The sequence below is a fragment of the Ambystoma mexicanum genome, chromosome 9 (genome assembly GCF_040938575.1).
Source record: "Ambystoma mexicanum isolate Mex_15411 chromosome 9, UKY_AmexF1_1, whole genome shotgun sequence".
Taxonomy (NCBI): Eukaryota; Metazoa; Chordata; class Amphibia; order Caudata; family Ambystomatidae; genus Ambystoma; species Ambystoma mexicanum.
This window is the reverse complement of record NC_090931.1, coordinates 989,778,886-989,800,183: the sequence shown is the minus strand read 5'-3', so window position 1 is coordinate 989,800,183 and position 21,298 is coordinate 989,778,886. Positions and strand designations below refer to the sequence as shown.

The following is a 21,298-nucleotide window of genomic DNA, read 5'->3' as shown; positions in this document are numbered from 1 at the left end:
CAACACAAAGGAGATGTGGAGGTGGGATACAACACCAACTGCGGAAGCGTATTAGAACTACCAGAGGGGGGTGCTGGAACAGCAGAAATAATGGACCACTATTGGGCCTGCGGAGATAAGGCATACCACACCTTGCCTCCGTTGTGGAATGGAATATGCACCATGGTACACATCAATGTACCATCACTGGCAGTACCCCAAAAACATGTTAACATGGCCAATTTCCCCAAGATGGATGAAGGGAACAAGAGGAGGAGAAGGTCTGTACAATCACAAGAAGGAGAGAACAACAACAACAATAACATCCTACCGAGAATGAAAAGACAAGGAGAACCCCTGCCAGGAAACTACCTGTGGGGAAGATCGGAAACAGCACTCACCTCCATCCCACCAGAACACAGACTATTCAGTAGGGCAAAAAAAAGGAGGCCCTGCAGCACCAGTTCCAATCCACGTTGGGAATAGGGAACTGATGGCACAGGGGGAGAGGGGAGTCGAGGCACAGGAAAAAAGTGTACCGCCAAAGAGTAAGTAGGGCTAAAGGGGTAGCGGGCAAGAGGGATGCAGGAAAAAGTGATCTATGTGATCACTGTGTGGCGCCATTTTCAGATTCGACATTTTCTTTGTTGAAATTTCGGGCCGCGCAGTCATCACCTAGATCCGCATCCCTGAAGCCTACTTATTCAACAAGATGCCCCTGTGCCCCTGTGCATTGTGGATAGAGTATGAAAGAGCAGATATTAAGGGTTCTGGTGAATGGCAAGGAGGCACATACTGGTGAAACAATTCTACTGGCAAAACAAGATTCTAGAGACAAACTAGTGATGCTAAATGTCAATGAAACAGCTATTTCATGTGATAAATGAGAAATATATGTCCAAATGTCGCTCTCGGGCACAGGGCAGCATCTTGATTACCTAACACGTATAATGCATTTCGGTTTGAGTTGCCTTAGATTTCATTTAATGCAATTGGATCACAGGGTGTTTTAGGAAATAAAGTTTAGCAAAAATACGACTATAATAGATAGGGCAGGTGTATTATGTCTTGGACTCCCTGATGCTTTGTCTTGTGTATGATTTAGTAGAAGTAGGTTAGATTTTAGATTGCACCATTATTTGTGAAAAATTCTATGGAAACTGAATCTATATGTTGTCATCTATAAAATTAACAAAAAAACATATGTATACTTTGAAGTCACTAAAGAGCAATAGGTACTTTGGCTGATGAAAAAGGCCAACCACCATAAATGAGGTTTATGTAGGTAGGCATCTTAAATATATAAATGACCAAATCGGACATAAATGTTCAAATATTGTCATGCATGTTCTTGCACACACACGGGAAAGTGCACAGAGTTTTCCTCTGGCATGTAAGGCTGCCTCGAGGGGAAATCTACCCATAGAGGGGGCACTTGGGCTTGAGTCTTAGGTTTGAACCCCTACCCCCATTCTTTGTTCGTTCAGATCTGCATATTTCTAATGAACGCAGTTCTGCCTTAGAAAGAACAACTCACACTGCCTTTATCTTTACCTCTGTGGCCATGGCTTCTGTCAAGCCCTTTTGTAGTTTAGCACTTGGGGGCCTATTGAGGATTCAACGAAGGCGGGATGGTTCGCGCACAGACTGACGCTATCTGCGCACGAATCATAACGCGGTGAACAACACTAGACTCCAGTAGGACAGATCTTTTCAGATGCCTTATTGTGACTGGTCGACCGTGACATAATTGTGCGATTGAACTCCTATGCTTGTGATCCGTTCCCAATTTAGTTCTACTTGACTGAGAACTTGCCCTACAGGTCCATACACATTTCCCAGGATGTACATTCGGGAACAAGTGGCCAGTTTCAAAATTGAGATATTGGTAAAATTATGGATTCATTTTGCATAATTCTGTATTCCTGTGTGTATTATTGCCTTATTGCTACATTAAAACCTTCAAGTGGCAAATATTCCAACGGGAGTGCGCCGTCCTGAAGAAGATGGGCATCAACCGTGAAACAGCCTAGATGCTCCGCACCATCGAAACTACTTCCTGTGTATATGTCAGAGCTAGTGTATATAGTAGGTCATGACAGTACAGTAGTCGACGTATGGCACCCCTTTTTCTAATTAGGAACTACCATTGCCTTGTCCACATATTTTTGGGGTTTTCTCTATATTGTTAAATGCGGCCATAGCCTCTGACCACCAGCCGGGTGACCCCCTTCAGCCGACTTGAGGTTCAGACAGCTTGGCAACATGAAGTTAATACTGACTGAATTTTCAGTCTGGTTTTATATTGGCACTTTGTTTCACTATGCACTTTATTCTACAACAATCTGCTGCTATTTAGAGATGAGCTCGTAACAAAATTTCAAATTTAATATGTATGTTTTAACAAATGGAATTTAAATAAAATATTCATGTTTTTCAATTATTGTTTGGTCTATATGGTCTGATCTGTGATTCCGAATTTCGGGGGCCCCCTCTCTCCCCAACCCATTGCCGGTCACCACTTTAACTTGAATTTTGTTTCCGCTGACACACTCTCTGTTCACTACATTTGTTACTTCCTCTTTGTCAGCGAAGTAGAGGTTTACCCATCTTTTGTTTTGCTTGATGAAAAAGGCCAACCACCATAAATGAGGTTTATGTAGGTAGGCATCTTAAATATATAAATGACCAAATCGGACATAAATGTTCAAATATTGTCATGCATGTTCTTGCACACACACGGGAAAGTGCACAGAGTTTTCCTCTGGCATGTAAGGCTGCCTCGAGGGGAAATCTACCCATAGAGGGGGCACTTGGGCTTGAGTCTTAGGTTTGAACCCCTACCCCCATTCTTTGTTCGTTCAGATCTGCATATTTCTAATGAATGAACAGCAACGCAGTTCTGCCTTAGAAAGAACAACTCACACTGCCTTTATCTTAATGGGGTTCATTGACCCCTCTGTGGCCATGGCTTCTGTCAAGCCCTTTTGTAGTTTAGCACTTGGGGGCCACCGTACAAGAGGCATCCGTTTCACCGCTCACCCCTTGCTCTCCCCTCAGGCGGAAGCCGATGGCTTGCAAGTCCCAGAAAACACAGAAGGAGAAGGTATGACATTGACAAAGATCATGCTTACATGTGCTTCACAGTCCTTTCTAGGTCTGGAAGATGTTCCTTCAGTGCCGCAATCACTCGTGTGTCGTCTGAAACAGAGACATAAAATTCCTGAAAAACACAAAGCGGAGCATTCTGGTTAGGCAGCAGCTGAGGTGGGGAGATCACACGGACTGTGCTGCGGGGCACATTATTCTAACGCGTAAACTGAATTTCGAGTGATTTCTCCACAGTGTAACTAAATTGCAGAGGAGGAAGTGGTACTACACACACCAGAGGAACATATCACCAGGCACAAATCACCACCAACACCCTTGCCATTTGCCACCAATGGAGCAAGATAAGAACAAAATACAAATTAACAAAATAATCTTGATCTTCACTTCTCAGCATATTTTAAGTAACCCTCCCCCAATGGCCAACGTAACCATATTACGGTTCGAAAACAAACAAAACATGTGATGAAGCGTTACAGTTCTGGTATCGGATTTGGAGACGAAAGATCTTTGACACATCAACATGCATCCATTTGTTCTAATCCTGTTTGGTCCAGTTGTGGCTCACATTGTGCTTACATATGTTTGGATGCAGTTCAGAAAAATATACCCTGTTGAGTGAGAAATATTTATTCTCTCTATGCAGAAGTATGACATTAGATTTCAGGGAAACACCGTCTGATTCTGCAAATGGAACTCGATTAACCAGTCACACGGGGCCTAAGATACAAAGCCTTTTCCATGAGTAAATCTGACTTAATCCTGGAAGTATCTAGCTCCACCTCAGTGTGAATGCCACATAATTCACAAAACTTGTTTTTATTTCCCTAAATAGTCCACAGTATTCGATTTCCATTTTCTCTTTTTCTGGATATGTTTTTTAAAAAGTCCAGCTTGTTTTCAGGTTTCTCTTTTATAACCTGCTCTGTTATTTCACTTAGATCTTCTTGGTATGAATCATTACTAATTGGATCCTTTCCAAAATATATCTCTTCCACTTCTCTTTGTACTAGCTGGAGAACACTTCCTTTCAAACTAAGATGAGTATGACTGTTCCAACAATGATTCTCATTCACTCTCGTCTCTTCTCTCTCTCGACTGTGTGACTATCCTTCAGATAGCGTCACTTCTCCCAAGGGGGAAGCCCCTTTCTATGAGGCTAGGGAGGTGAAGCCACTCACCAATAGTCCCCGTAGGGATGGTAACATGTGGGAGAATCTCATGGAGAGGGACTCCTCTCCTGGGGATAAGGACGTGATTGGGAGACATGACCCCTTTAAACCCCTAACCCGCAGGCTAATGCTAATGCTGAAACTTCTACACAAAAGTTTACAACCGAAACCACATGCTATTGTAAAATAACAAACCAACCTCATGTCATAGGTACAGGGACAAAGAAGAGCTTGAGAAAGCTACAATCAAGCAGGACGAATACTCGATCAGCTGCTTTCAATTGGACTGATGTTACGCTGGGGCTGTCCCTGCTATTTAAACTGAACAGCAAGGAAGGACAGGGAGCTCGATATCCAGAGAATGGGGACAGAGCTCGATATCTGAAGACGGTAGAAGGTGTGGCGGAGACGACAGTAGTAGAAAGTCTTGTCGGCCGACGGGGTATTGGCACTGAGAGATGGAGAAGTAGCCGAGAGAAAACTAGAGAAAAGAACCAAATGAGTCGCAGAAGACAAAACAGTAAAATGGAGGTCGTTGGAGCAATTGAGAGAACAAATAATTGGTCAAACGCCAGACCAGTCCGGGAATCGGACACCGAACAGTGTGAGGCTGCAAAGAGTCCGTTTGAGAAAAGGAGAAAGAGAAACCGAGAGGCGTGAGGAAAGCGTCTCACATAGCGGTTGAGGTTGTGTGACCTATAATAGGTGAACCGTGCGGTCCGACAACTACACAGCAACTGCTAAGCGAAGCCTGCCAAAGAGCCACATAGGCAAACAAGCAGAAGCTGGATCAGATTGTGGTGTTGGAGTGATCTGTGACAGGTGGATAAGAGGGTCCGAGACCTGCGTCCAATCCGCCAACAGCACGTGGCCATGAGAGCAAGCAGGCCCAACTCGAGAACGATATTGGAGAAGAGAAAGAATTGAACATGTGGCCCCCAAGAGGAACTTAAAATCTGTTTCAAACCTGAGAAGTGCCATGAAGGTTCAAGAGACATTTATAAAAGTAAAAGAATTACTGTGAGAAATCTTCCTTGTAGAAGCGCTCAACTCAAAGTTTCGAGAATTGTGTCAGCATAGGCAAGTTGTTCCTCAAGGGACACTTCAGTCCACAACAAGAAAGCTGGATAACCTGGTGGCGAATAATCCCAACCAAGTGGGTAAAGGACCCCACTTAAGCAGAGACAAGAGTATTTGGAAGTTCCGCAATATGAAGAGGGTGAGTTTATCTGAAGCTGCAAAGGGACACACCCTTCAAGAGAGGTTCCTGCGTTACTGTGCGCAACCAAAGAAGGATATAAGAACCCCCTGGATATTAGTCCTGGTGACCTTCCTGTCTTTGCCTTTAATCAACACTGGATCAGCTAAGAGTCAAATCTACTAGCCCTCCCGTCCCCCCATTGTACTGTTGTAAAGCAAGGAGAATTCTTACTAACCAAAAGAGGGGAAAAGTCTATACATTTTGTTGAAAACTACAAGGAACATTTGGGAACCAGCTAGGAGAAGGGAGTCATTTTCCTAACCCCACGAGGATTTTGTAGAAATGTTTGTTTGTAATGAAAAGCTTAGAACTTTTACTTTTGAGAAAACTTGGTGTCTTTGGCATCCAGGAGAAGGGAGTCATACTCCTGGGTCACGATCAGAACCAGAACTTTAGTATTTGTTTATTGATGTGACAGGGATATTGTAGGAGCTTTTGACTGGGATGGTTCCTTTTGAGCTGGACTTTCACAGACTTCTTAATGAGCACCCGAGTTTCTTTAGTTTAGGTAGGGAAAACCCATTAGAGTTAGGTACTATAAGAAAGGCTATCCAGGAATACAGGTGTGCTTAGGTTATATTGTAATTCTATTATATTATTGAATAAACAACAATTACATGATCTAGCTGCAGTTCCTGGTGTACTTAGGCTCTGTCCCTGCCTATCATTTTTCAAACATGTAAAGAATATTGTGCCCCAGAAAAATTGTGCTTGTCCATAGGATTTAAGATTGTACTTTTAATGTACAGTTTAGAACATAAAGTTTGTGATACTCCTTTGGAGATGAGTCACAAGTATTTAGTATAAAAAGTAAAAAGAAACAATTATCAGCCTTGTGCTCAGTCATGACCTTGCATTGTACATGGTATGAATCAAATCAAAAGTGCCCCAGCCGACAAGTGTTTCGACCTATCTGGTCCTTATCAAGGCTTAACATGCGCAAGTAACTTGTTAACAATAGTCCTAATGCATCAATGTGCCTCCTATTTGGAGTGGTTTATGCCGGATGTTCTGCTGCCTTCAATTTTTAAATTCCCATGTCCTGGTGAGAAATCAAGCATTGATAATTTTGTTAAAGCCACCTAAATTATGCTAATGCCGAATATAGGCGGGATGATTCCTGACAGGACATCCACATTTATACAGACCAATCAAAAAACTAGCTGTACTGAATACGCTCACCATAATTTAGGCAGCTTTAACAACATTCTCAATGCTTGATTTCTCACCAGCAATGGCCCGCAACCACGCTGGTGACAGCCCGATGAGGACTTGGTGGCAATGTTAGCTTAGTACAATATATAAAGAGAAACATGTCACCCCACCCTTTTGCACTGTCTTGATTGAAGGTAGCAGACAATACCAGCCAAATGTTACATAAGTCATTGGCTTTAGCAACAGAGCATTATTTTATCTCAAAAATATATTTATTTATTCATTTTCATAAAAACCTTTCATAAAAGATCAGTCACTCTTGCTATACACATGTATAGGTCACCTTTTTTAACATGAATTCATGAAACACATAGACAACATCATTTGTGCCCAGGGGTTAGTAGAAACAAAGTGTTTTGTCTTTACTAAAAATACCAATAAATGCAAGACAGATGTTCGCATTTTTTAAATGCAAAAATGCACACACGTAACACAACCAATAAATCGGGCAGGATTTATTCAACATAAAAAAACTCTCAGCCTGCTCTAACTTTTCTTATAGTCTACTAATTATTTTATGATGTACTTTTGTGTAATGTTATGGGAAGGAGAAATGATTGTCCTTAATGGAAAAAGACTAGTCAGCCGATGGTGTCTAGTCAGATCTTGGTCGACAAAGTGTGTTTCAGACCTTTTGTTGAGATACGCTTATCCCCAGCCCTCTCACATTGTTTAATATTGGGCCTTCATCAGGACAGAAATTGCTTGCTGGATCTGAGACTCAATCTGCTGAACCCCCGTTTCTTTGTGCCAAACAACTATAAGACAACTCTGCGCTATTTGCGAAGATCTCAATGTACAAATGTGCCACCTACTAACCTGATTCTTGCAGTAGCACGTGCAGGGAATACTTTAAAAAAATGTTCTCTGTATTCAATACCCAAATGTAGTTCGGTTCCACTCTATTGAGCAACATGAACCACTTATTTAGATACATGTTCACTTATAATATGGCATTTTACCAAACAACAGTAATTTTTATTTTCACTAACCTTTTGGTAGAAATGCTAGCAACATACCACTGGCTTAATGCTCAGTGCTATTTTTTCTTTTCTTTACTTTTCCTCTTGTATTTGCCTCCGGTACCAGCCAGCTTGCCTTTTTATTCAGGCAGGTCCTGTCAGAAAAATCCATAACCCACCAGAGGAAGTTATATTTTTTAATCTGTATTTTGTATTTCTATAGAAGTGAGCTATGCATATATTATGCTAAACCAGAGCTCTATTGTCATGTCATTCTTATGGACAAACACATTTGTATATGAGTAACCCTGTGTGGGTGAAATGGATTCATTCTTCCCCAGAGGCCCTCACATCCCTTCATTTAATGTTTCCCAGATTCTGTTTTCTCTAATACCTTTCTACACAGTCATCTGTCTATTAATGTTCTTGCCTGTTACTGCATAGTTGTTCTCATGCACTTTCCTTACAGGATGCGGTTTGCAAACAGAGCATCAGCACCTGTTCAATGATATTTGCAAGAAGCGGGGAACGTCAATAAGATGCCGCGCTCACTTCTGGCAGCCATTTTAACAAGGTCAAGTGGTACTTTATTATCACTTATTTTTTATTTTGAGTTCTGTTCCCCGTAAGAACAAGAAACAGGTTCCTCTTGATATTCATATATTCAGGCAATTGTCTTAATGCATTGAAATAGTTTTCAACATGCACAGCACCGTAATTCTTAACGCTCTGTTCCTTACTAGGGGCTCTGTTGGTAAGGTCGACATGATGCAGTTTCGAAATTGCTTCAACTATGAGAGAGGAAACCTTGGTTTACATGTGTCAAAACTGTTTGTTTCATCATTATTGTGGATCACACCTGCTATGGAGGCCACTTTTAAGCATATGATTTATTTCACTTCAGAACTGCCCTCATTTCTAATTCAACCTCTCCAAGGAAAGCTGTTTAATTCAGCATGTCTTGGAGATATTTAGACAAGAGCATGCTTAAAACGTGATTACAGAATAATTGACAAAAAGCTGAATATCATAGTATTTCTTTTGCCATTTAATGGCTGCTTATTAATAGATGATACATAGACATTTTTCGTCTGTATATTGTGAGAAACCAAAAGGTGTCTCACCTACTAGTTCCGAGGGATCTCACTCTCAGATGGCCAGGGCACAGCCATCGCCTTTGGATCGAGACCCTGGGAGTGGATGAGTGCGGGAGGATCACCTGGGTGAGGGGTCTTCAGGGAGTGGGTGTGAGACAACCGATGGTGAGATGTGGTATTCCCCCCTTTCCGGTTCCCATATCTCATCCTAGGTATGTAGGAATCTTCCACGTCCCAACTCCCTTCCTTTCTGCAGAAACACTGGGCCAAGGAAGCGGGCGACTGAGAGTAAAGAGGATAACCCTTACATATCTCATTGGATATGTCCCGCTAATCGGGCCAGGCAAAGTTAGGCCCTTGACTTTAATCACATACATCTGATACACATTAGCTCTCCCCACATGGATAAAAGGCAGAACATAGAGACACACTCTGAGCAAGGTGGAACATGAGAAGGAGCAGATGTTCCAGGGCAAAGGCAAACCTACTGGAGCAGATTGAGGGATGAGATCAAAGGGTAGAGAAACCCAGGAGATCCCTGCAGGGGGTTGTTGCCCCCAAAGATCTGTGAAAGATAGGTGGAAATGGCCAAATTCCAGACAAGAAGACTGCATTTTGTTTCAAGGATGCCAGCAACCCTCCTGGGTGAACGACAGAGTTGGGGAGGCGAGTCCAAGTCTGTAGTATTAACCCTGACTCATGAATTAAAGCCGAAAAAGACAAGAGGAATGCACACAGCCGGTGAGTTAGCGAATGACATCAAAGGCCATTGTGTGCAAGGGAAGATTCAAGTTGCAACATTAGATCTCACAATTGAAGGCTTCATGCGTGCTGATGAGACGCAAAAGAAAGCTAAGCAGTGATGAAATTTTAAGTGGCTGATAACTGTGAAGCCAGTGATACAGAGTAGCAGAGTGGTCCAGTGAAAGGAAGTAGCCCACTCGAAAGTCTCTGCGAAATGTGAAATGTTTTGTTATAAAGCGGCAAAGTGAACAAACACTGAAATGCGTGATGGTCAAGATTAACCCCGGTAAGAGGGGAAGTGAAAAGTTGAATGCTTGAAGAGAAAGATTTCTTTGAACTTTTGTGCTTACGGTGCTGAACTACCAGGACCAAGAGGCACTGGGGCAAATAATAGTGTGTGAGCTGAAGAGAAAGTCAAAGTGGTCCTGCGGAGGTCTATAGTAAAAGCCTGGGACATTCGAATGTCTTTGACATCAGTAAAAAGGTCCAAGCCCTGCTGAGGGAAACCGGAAGTGTGATAAGTTAGGGGAAGGGAACCACTAACAAATGTGAATTAAGCTTGGGGAAGGGAACCACTGCAATTGCTGTGATTGAGAGGTCTGAGCCTGGCTGACGGGGACATATGTGAACTGTTAAAGCTTTAAGAGGTCCGAACCCGACGGAGGGAGACCTGTGTGAACTTTTTGTTGAACTGTGACCTTTTTGTTTAACTGTAAAATAACTTTTAGAACACTGGAATAAGTGACTTTAACGTGCAAGGCCAGGCGGGCCTCGATCCACGTTTTGAACTGCCTTTGCTTTTGAGAACCTGAGCCAAAATGTGTCATTCCATCTAAGGTGGGGTGCCTTACTCCATGCTGTCCAACATGGGGAGGAGAGTAGACTCAGCCATTTTGATCCTTTATGTTATAACACTGATTTTCCTTTGCATACATATGCCCCTTTACACACATTTTGTATAAGAGATAGTGCATGCATAAGGTTTTGTTAGTGAAAGTCATTTTGATTTGACAAAGACTGACTAGGACTATGTTTTCTTTATTATTTGATGGTAGAGACTACTCCCATCATAGCTATAGGGCAAAGTAGGAGTTTTTCCAAATCCCAAAAATTAAATAAAGGTTTTGAAATAATGTCTCTTGGATCAGTGTCTGTCATACTTGCGATACCATGCCTCCCTTATGGTATGAAAGTTCCTGCGAGTTCACAGGAACTGTTCTACATTAACAAAGGAAATGGAGAGATCTATTTATCCATTTCTCAATAGATTAGTAATTGAGGTAAAATAACTTTTACAGTAATCTAAGTTATGTCTACCTACCGGTGCTACCATATCATTGGCTATATACTTGTTTCTTGATGTCCAAATTATGGTGGATCCTTATATTATGTATGAAGACTTATCTCCATAACGAGGGTAATTGCATCCATACTTATCGGCCTGTATAGCTGGGCCAACCTGCAGACAAAAAGCACAGAAAGTCAAAGAAGGAAAAGAGACTTTTGCTTATGCATTTAATGCATAAACAGACCCAATTCTATGATGGTATTCAGGTCATTCTGTACTGTGTTCAGTTTAAAAATCCACGTCTGTTTTGCTCTACGTAAAAGTAAATCATGATCCCCACCTCCTGGGGGTGCCTCAATTACTTGTATTATAAACCAAAACATGTCTGATGGTTTTTGTTTTATTCTTAGAAAGTGTGCCACCATAGGCTTTTCGGCCGCTTAATTCTTCAAGCAGGACCAATTTTCACAAATACATTGTCTTGCCCCATGTTTTGTTTTACCAATATAAATCCACATGCATGGGCATTTTGTACCATATATTGCCCACTGTGTTCTGCAATTTGTGAATTTGTCCAGCCGCCAGTTTAGTCCATATTGGTCTATCTGTTTGATGTGCTTTGACAAACAGCACACTGAACACCGTCCACACTTAAAATGACCAACCACTGGAGGTAGAGTCCACAGTGTTGTTTGTTGCACAGGTCTTTTTTCAGAATGTCCATAAGTGTTTACTAAGGAGTCTTTTAGATTTTTCTGCCTTACGAAACCAAAACTGTGTTTTTCTGGGGCAACGTCTGGGGATTTCACAATATGCTCGTTTTTAAGAATGGCCCTTCTCAGGTAATTACTAATGGGACTGAAGGGGGCAATGCAGGTTTTCTGATTTCATTTTCTCTTGTTTTGCAAGGCATGTATTCCTTTTGGTATTCTGGGCGCGTTTCCGAGAAACTCGTATGATTTTTTGTGGGTAACCCCCATTCTTTTAGTCATTGAATTCTTGCTATGTGAATCAAACTTGGTTAATGTAGAACAGTTCTTGCGAACCTGCAGGAACTTTTTTACCAGTAAGTTGTTCCTTAGACTTTGTGGATTGAAACTATTATACCTCAACAGACTGTTTTTATCCGTTGGATTTCTGTACAAAGTGTTTTCAAGACCACACACTGTAGATTTTTGGATCTAAAGATCCAGAAACGCCACATTTCTCTGATCATATGACATTGTTAAAATTAATGTTATGTCCGAAACACACGTTGTCGACCAGAATCTGACTGGACACTGACTGGACACAATCGGGTGACTAGTCTTTTCAATTAAGGACAACCATTTCTCCCTTCCATAACATTACATAAAAGTACTTCATAAAATAATTAGTGGACTATGAGAAAAGTCAGAGCAGGCTGAGAGTTTTTTTATGTTGAATAAATCCTGCCCAATGTATTGGTTGTGTTACGTGTGTGCATTTTTTGTTTAAGAAATTTGAAAATCTGTCTTACATTTATTGGTATTTTTAGTAAAGACAAAGCAATTTGTTTGTAATAACCCCTGCACACACATGATGTAGTCTATGTTTTTTATGAAGTCATGTTACAAAAGGTTACCTATACATGTGCATAGGAAGAGTGTCTGATATTTTATGAAAGGTTTTTATGAAAATGAGTAAATACATACATGTTTTGGATAAAACAATGCTCTGTTGCTAAAGCTGATGAGTTATGTAGCATTTGGCTGGTAGTGTGTGCTACCTTGAATCAAGTCAGTGCAAAATGAGGGATAAGCCTGTTTCTCTTTATATATTATGCTACTTAGACTGTCCTGTCTTCAAACAGGTCCCCCGAAAACAATCCATAGTTAGTACCCATATATCTCAGAAAGGTTGTCTTGGTGTAAGACATAGTGAACTTACATATGGCCTTGCATAGGGTTGTGGTGCCAGGGTATTGTGAATTGGAACACCCCAGCACTATTCTAGGGAGAAGTAGGGACAGACCAATATGTTCAGGGTGTTATTTGTTAACGATCTTAGACGGAAGGAAGGGTACTCAAGCAGTGAAGGAATGCTCAAATTCCTCAGAAGCCCAGTGTCAGTTCTCAGGGAACTTAGACAACAGAATGTGTGCGATGATTCAACATTTGCAGTCTGCAGAGACGGATGTAAAAGAGTTTATGAAATATGCAAAGGGTTATAATCAGAGGTCGTGGTACAATATGGTGTCAACGTTAGGCCAGACTGTATACAGGTACTTGGTGTTCAATGCAATGGTAGCAATAGTGTCATTTACTGTTCCCCTGCCTGCCTTTCAGGCTACCACCCATTCTTCAAAATGTACAACGAGGACTGGAATCCAATTGGAGCAACAGCGAGAGGTGTTGTTTGAAAGACAACAGAATATAGAAGAAATTGAGAAATGTGAAATGGGGCTAATATTGCACTTAAAACATGTGATCAATTTTAGAAGGTCGGGTTGCCTGACTTGAAAAGGCCACCGGGCTCATATCTGGGGAAGAGCTTTCTAGTAGTGAGGTACACGTTAGGGGGCTACATGTAATTGTCACCCTTAGCCATCTAATTAAAGAAGCCCTTCAACGACTGATGAGCGGAGTGCTGGAAGCAGGCAAAAATCTGGAATGGGTTATGGCATGCTTGGAGCTGCAAGATTACCTGAACACACGGCTGATATCCATCCGAGGAGACGTGTTACATGACAGTTGGCCCAGACTTTTGAAGAACAATTCCGGATTACCAGAATGCTTATGGCTATGGAGACATTTCTGGAAGTACAGTGTGTGGTACTGTGAAGCAAAGGAGTGACGTTTTACAGCAAAAGGTCCAATGAAAAGATTGTGGGCATTAGCAAGCAAACTACTGCCCAGCCCGTGGGCACGATGGAGCTGGGAATGGGTCACCCATCACAAAGTGTGGGAAATTAAACCATTTGATGGTGCCTCTCGAGACCTTGTCTCTGCCCCAGGGATGACCCCTGATCTGTGGTTTAGTATTGGCTCAAATTGGAAATTATGGCATTTGGAGTCTACACAGTTGCAATATTTAGATAACTAGCTGAAGGACACATTGGGCCTCACGCCAAGTTTGCTGGTCCAGAAATAAGGGTGCCGGTACACTCACCGGCACACTTTTTTACGGACCGGGCAAACTACGGGTTAGCCTACCGGAGCCGCTGTGCCTGACAGGTCTGACCCTGCCGGGCGCAGCGGTCACTGTAAGCAAAGCCTCCATGGAAGCACCGGCCCCGTTTGCTGGTGCTTCCATGTCCCCATTCCCATAGAGTCCTATGGGACTCTATGGGAATGGGGATTTAGAAATTTACCGGCGCCTGACTTCCCGGCTGCCGGACTCGTAATGAGCTAGTGGCACGGGAAGTCGGGTGCTGATACATTTTTACGGGTCCGGCGGCAACCCACCAGTAGCACCAGCAGGGTTACCCCCAGGCCCATAATGAGGCTCATTGAGTTTCTTTTGCCTGGCTTTTGGGTATATCACAAGTGTTAATCTATAAGGAGGTAACAGAGCTTTTTTGCATAATTTTCCAATATTATTTTTAAAAAAAGATGAAATACCTTTAAATTTCGAAATATAATAATTAGTACAATACCTCACTAGCTATTCTGTGATTCGTATATGCTGTCATGTTAGTACAGTGGTGTGGCTAGAGAGTGAAACAGATTAAACACAGCAGAAGCACATTTTCAGGCTAGGGTAATAGGTAACGGATAGACTCTTAGAGATATTGTGTTTTCATCATTCACTTATTTGACTGACCTATCGCTTCAACAGTTCTGCCACCATCTCATGCTACATTATCCAGTTTCATTATTTTGTACAGGCTGCAAATACAGTAGCCCCTTAGAAACTCTTGGGGTTGCACCCCATTGTGGCCCAACGGAGTGCTTGATCGGTAAATAATTGATCATCAATCTCTAATTGACATTCGGAGACAATTCATGATGTTATGATTTTCTTTTTGTGTTGGTTTATGCACTATCCTGGAAACTACCCTGATATAATTACAGGACATCATGAGCGGCATGTTTTTATCAAAAATATCTTCAGTAGTCAATAATCAAAATATACATTAATTTTGTGGATCAGACTTTGATTCTGATGACGATTGTAAACACTACCATTTAGCCAAAAACATCTACAGCAACTGCTTTCTAGAAATACCACTAAATTACCCTTTGCATTGACTTATTTATTTCTTGGTTCATGATTATGAAGTGCAGCTATGGCTTGAATGCAAACTAGCATGTTGGCATGTGGTACATTAGTATGCATGAACCTATTAATTTTGACACCGGGCAAAGGACATGCTGAATTTAAGGTGTGCTTAAAATACAAAAACTATGATCATGTAAATTAATATATCATGTTGTATGTTTTGCACACAACCTCATGAGTTTAAAAATACATGTTGTGCCTGATTCACAGAAGCGTTGTATAACTGCGCAGGCCCATAGGAAAACACTCTGTGAATCAGGCCCTTTGTATTTGTGTATGCATGTTGGATGTGTAGTGAGCTCGTTTAATTACACGTGTTCATCAGAAGCTATGGTGCACAGCTTCTCTGGTATAAACATGTTTAAACAAGAAGTGATTTTCTATTTATCTCTGTTTGTCTAGTCTCCTTTCTTAAGTCTCTGTGGAGCTGTCCGCGGAACAACTTATTTATTGTGATAAGGAAAGTGGAGAGATGCAAGGCGCCACTAGGTCTGTTAAGTCTTGGAAGCTTTCTTGGAAGCTGCGTAGGATGTAATTTTGCATTGACATTTTGCATTGACTAAAATTCATTTTTCTGTTCCTTTGTACAGAGATGTGCTTTGTCAGAATGTATTGTTGGGAGTCTTGAGGGTCTCTTTAGTGACTTTGTCACGGATTTTGAAGCCTTCTTGAGAGTAGTATGGTGCCGCTCAATTCTCACCGTCACTGTCACCGGCCTCAGTAAAGGCTCTGGCTTGCGGCTCACTCCCTCCTTGACTGGGTGCACTTGTTGCAGGAGATACTGTAATCCAGTGTTGTCCTGGGCTCAGCCTGCTGTCTCCCTAAGACTTTGCTGCATTGCTCTCAGTCTCACCTTGCATATCGCTCATCAACGACTTTGCTACATTGCTCTCAGCCTCACATTGCATTTCGTTCATCTACGACTTTGCTACATTGCTCTCAGCATCCCCTGGGTTATCGCTCATCTATGACTTTGCTACATTGCTCTCAGCCTCACATTGCGTATCGCTCATCAACGACTTTGCTACATTGCTCTCAGCCTCACATTGGTTATCGCTCATCTACGACTTTGCTACATTGCTATCAGCCTCACATTGCATATCGCTCATCAACGACTTTGCTGCATTGCTCTCAGCCTCACCTTGCATATCGCTCATCAACGACTTTGCTACATTGCTCTCAGCCTCATATTGCATATCGCTCATCAACGACTTTGCTGCATTGCTCTCAGCCTCACCTTGCATATCGCTCATCAATGACTTTGCTACATTGCTCTCAGCATCACCTGGGTTATCACTTATCTACGACTTTGCTACATTGCTCTCAGCCTCACATATATCGCTCATCAACGACTTTGCTGCATTGCTCTCAGCCTCACCTTGCATATCGCTCATCAACGACTTTGCTACATTGCTCTCAGCATCACCTGGGTTATCGCTCATCTACAACTTTGCTACATTGCTCTCAGCCTCACATTGCATATCACTCATCTACGACTGTGCTACATTGCTCTCAGCCTCACCTTGGTTATCGCTCATCTACGACTTTGCTACATTGCTCTCAGCCTCACCTTGGTTATCACTCATCTACGACTAGCTACATTGCTCTCAGCCTGACCTTAGTTATCGCTCATCTATGACTTTGCTACATTGGTCTCAGCCTCACCTTGGTTATCGCTGTGTTACTTGTTTAGTTCTGCTCTCCGGTTCTACTAAATTATGCTCTGAAAGTTTGGAATTGCTGTCTGGTGCAGTTGGTGTTTTTCTGGACCCACTAACTAAATGTCAATCGGGTGTTTGGATCGTGGCTACATATAACTTTCAGTCTACTCTTAGGTTAGTGTTACTTGTTTAGTTCTGCTCTACTAAATGATAGTCTGGGAGTTTGTATTTGCTGTCTGATGGAGTTGGTGTTCTTGACTCACTAGAAGTCAATTGGGTGTTTGAATCATGGCTGTATATAGCTTTCTGTGAACATATTCGAATCATTTCCAGTTTTCAGGAGAGCTGTGGCTTTTGCTTCTGCTTTGTTTTGTTGGCAGTCCAGATGATTTGTGTTGTGCCTCCTTGGCTTTTTAAATCCAGTCCCATTGAGCACTGCTGGAACTCTACTGGTGTTGCTCTGATGAGGGAGATGTTTAATGGGGCGTCATTTCCCTGCTGTATTTATTACCTCACTTCTCTCTCTCGTCATCTTCGAATATACTACAGCATCTGACTCAGAAATGATCTGCCATTCGCCACGGAGAAGTTTAGCGACCCTGTGGTCTATTTCTACTTTTTGATCACGTTTTCATCATCGTGAAATCAGTTCACCATTCGACCATTGCTACATTATGTTTTCAATTTACATAACATCCACTTCAATCAATCCAAACAAAAATGTTTAAGAAATTGCCACTCTATTATGAATTAGCATCAGCCGTAGAGTTGGGAGAATTTCATTAGCAAATATCAGCCCATTTTTTAAAATCAAACTGAATCCATCTTTTCTTGCAAAATTGCAAAATAACATTGTGTAGCTCCTGTTGTCTACGAGAGCAATGTTGGTTGTTCAGAAGCTGTCTTTAGCATAGCCAGCATAAAGGGCTAGAACCCTTATCATCACGGTCCAGAGAAAATCATCCTGATAAAGGGTAGCCCATCATAATACTCCAAACCTATTTCCAATATTAAACTTTTACTGGACATGTTCAAAACATATGTTTCAATAGTGCTCCCATTTCTTTGCATTAGGGCATACAGAGTTTGGTCTAAGGTCCCATTTACCAAGTGGACCTGGCATATAACAACAATCATACATAAGCTTGTATATTGTATTTAGCTTTTGTTCTTTTTGTGTGTATTGCCTAATGGACTCCACAATGGGCCTACTGGAAAATTCTTTCTTAAGTCAATTGTTAAACCGGATTGCTCCTAAAGCCGCATCAAGTTCCATCCCACAGGTAAGAGCCTAATAAATTGTAGAGATTATTGGCACATGCAAGGAACATAAAAAGGACATTAAGGGATAACTTGGCTGAGACAAGGTTGTTTTTCATTTGAAATGTATGAAACCCCTAATCTAATTTTACGAGCTGTAGTGTTGTTGCAGTCAGATCGACACATGTTCTAACAACGCTTTCATGAATGAAATGGCCTAGAGCAATCAGCCACCTTCTCAGTGCTTGAAAGTATAGACGGGAGACTTGGGGATTTGCTTCACACTCTAACTGAGAAATAGCATTAACTACCCTGCATGATAGACCTTCTAAACGAGTGATTTTATACAGTAAGCAAGATCTTATCTGGGAATCAATAAACCCCTCAGTCCTGCTTGACATACTCCAAATTATGATAGTTAAAATGTAGTAGGGTTCACTGAACAGCCCCTGCTTCAGTGGCAGATGTTTTTTTTTTGCCCTGCCTAACTGCACTGTATGGATTGGCTATGCCGATGACATTGTTATATTGGATCATACATGTATCGGCATGAAGCGCCCATTAACTGCATTAATTACATACTCAAAGCCAAATATGCTAACTATAAACCCCAAGAAAACTCAACATATACTATTTAAAAGGGGACGTGCAGCCCTGGCTGAAAACTGGATGATTCAGGTTCTGGAATTTATGTATACCTATTTGGGTGTGACTGTAGCAAGTAAGCAGCCGCATCTGATGGATCATGAGTTCAGGCGTACTGAATTCTTAAGTAAAGCCGGTACAATTAAAGGTTTTACTCATTGATATGGAGGTTATAGCTATGGAGGCCTAATTTTAATCTATAAACAGAATCTAATGCCATCTTTATGGTCTGGCACAGAATGTTCTTCCCTAGATTGCTTGGAGTGAGTTGGCCGACTAGGGGGTATATTTTGCCGTAAGACACTAGAATTGCTGGCTTCCAATAGTGTGCAGTCGATAACACTCGAATTTGGCATTACTTCATTTAGTGCATTAACCAAACTAAAAAGGTTGCCTTTCCTGATGTAATGTATAGCTTCAGATATCATGCCTTTAAAATAGCTATTAGTGAAAATCTCAGAAATCTCCTAATTCCCAAAGACCAGATGCATTCACAGTCACCTTGAGAAACATATAAGATCTGAGCCCTCTCTGGGCTTAAACCATGGTATTTTTAGGAAGGAAATGATTAAAAGAGTGAGACGGTAGAATTTCATGCAGAATCTGAATATAGCTGTTAGAAAACATAGACATCCCCAAGAATTCATAATTGTCACGTATGAATTTAGCAAACCACAAAAGTATCTAATAAAATTTCCCTCCCAAACATATAGGCATAAATTCATATTCCTTCAAATTAATGTATTGCCTAGTCTCACAATCCTTGGCCCAAATCTTTGCATACGTAGAAAAAACACATCCGTCCATCCGTCGTCTATGTCTTTTACCAGGAGTCTTAGAAGCATGCAGGCACCTGCTCACATCATGTGGTAAGCTTGTGGACTTATACATGCAGAACTTGAGTACGTTTGTACATAATATCGAGACAATAAGATCACCATACTTGTGGGTGTGCTGTTTAAAAGGCAATAACCTAGCACTTATTGTTGGAATGATTAAGTTATGGAAACCGATTGAAGAGGATTATCTTAACGTTATGAATTATGCAACATATCTATGCTCTTGTAAATGAATGAATATTTTTACTTATGAATTTGGAATGCTTACATAGTCCATGATTGTATACACTGCTCTTTTTAGATCTTAGGATTTGCAAATATATTGTATTTATATTAATTTGTTATGGAGGTTTTCATATTAATTCTATCTGGTATTACTTTGTCCTCTTAAATATTAACTATTTCACACAAACATAGAAAAAAGCATTGTTGAGCCTGTTGGTCATCACTAGGATCCCTGCTCTTTCCTTCTTCTGCCATGACAGAAGAAGCAAAGTGTGTTCCGTTTCAGTCCCACTAGAAAGCCCCATGGGCAACAAGTCATTGAGAAACTCCTCCCACAGAATTCCTTCCTTTTTCCTAAGACACTGTTTACCAGCATTAGAAATAAACTCTGCAAAGATTGCAGTAAAGGTTTCCTTTACTATTATGACCAGAGTGTTGGTGTGATCTGTAGTTGATCTGCCTGTCAGAAAACCGTGTTGCTATCGGAAACAAGGCTTCACATTTAAGAGGACAACTGGTTAACCATTCATTTGCAGCATCTGGATTGTGCAATGAAAAAGTCTATAAGGTACGTTTCCAGTTTATATTTATTTTGGGAAAATTAAATAATTGGATGACTAACGATGAACTACTTGCGTCACAGCAGATCGGATCTCGTAAAGGCTTTTCAACTTATTCTAATATAACTGTTTCAAAACATCTTTCCTCTATCACATCAAAAAAACGTTATACAGCATTTTTCATGGCTTTCATTAATTAATTATTAATCACCCTTTGACCATGTTAACAGTGAAATATTATGGGATAAATTGAAAGCAAATTGAACAGACATGGACCTACTAACACTCATCCAAGTTCTGCATAACTGCCCCAAGTCTAGAGTATGGTTACGTTATTCAGGCATTTGCTCTGATCAGATAGACTCTAGGCAAGGTGTCACACAGGGATGCATATTAGTCCCAGCTTTATTAAATGTATATCTTGGAGACTTGAACAAAAGCTTAAGCAGGTCCATGCTGTCCCCTCTAGTATAGCTAAGTATCCCAAAACCTGGTTAGGTTGCGCGGACGACTTGCCAAATCTCTTCCACTGTTAAATCAGTTGGACATGTATAGTCTCATGTAAAACATAGAAATCCAATTCAATAAAAAAAATGTAAATAAATGAAATTTGGTTAAAAAAAGAATATCTATCCATTTTTTACCTGGAAAATATGGCTGGAAACCATAGAGGTAGTAAAAGAATTTAAATATCTGGGAGTAGATTTCTATAGTAATATGAACTCTGAATATATAAAGAAGAAGTCTTTGAATCAAATAAAAACCATAGTAGCTGCAATCAAAGGTTTTAATTTGAGATTTGGGGGATTCCCCTTGACACCTCATAAGTCATTTTACTTACAAAAATGGTTTCACAAATGGCTTACACTTTGGGGGCTGAGTTAATTCTGCCATCGTGGATTGAACAATTGCATACTATTGGAAACAGGTTTTAGGCCTTCCCAGTACATGCTTGATTCAAAGAATAAGAATAAGAAAAAAAGAATTGAATTCAGGTTAACATCATGAAGAACACTAAACAAACACAGACATATAATAGC

At 41.0% G+C, this 21,298-nt stretch overlaps 1 protein-coding gene across 3 annotated transcripts in view; it reads right to left on the bottom strand.

Moving 5' to 3' along the window:
- The window catches only part of RAPGEF4 (Rap guanine nucleotide exchange factor 4), a 1,521,174-nt gene that overhangs the window by 435,970 nt on the left and 1,063,906 nt on the right, over window positions 1-21,298 (bottom strand). For all 3 annotated transcript variants that reach the window (XM_069616226.1, XM_069616227.1, XM_069616228.1), the window contains one exon: window positions 3,114-3,202. In XM_069616226.1, coding sequence (XP_069472327.1) covers window positions 3,114-3,202 — 89 coding nt within the window. The remainder of the gene's footprint in view (window positions 1-3,113; window positions 3,203-21,298) is intronic.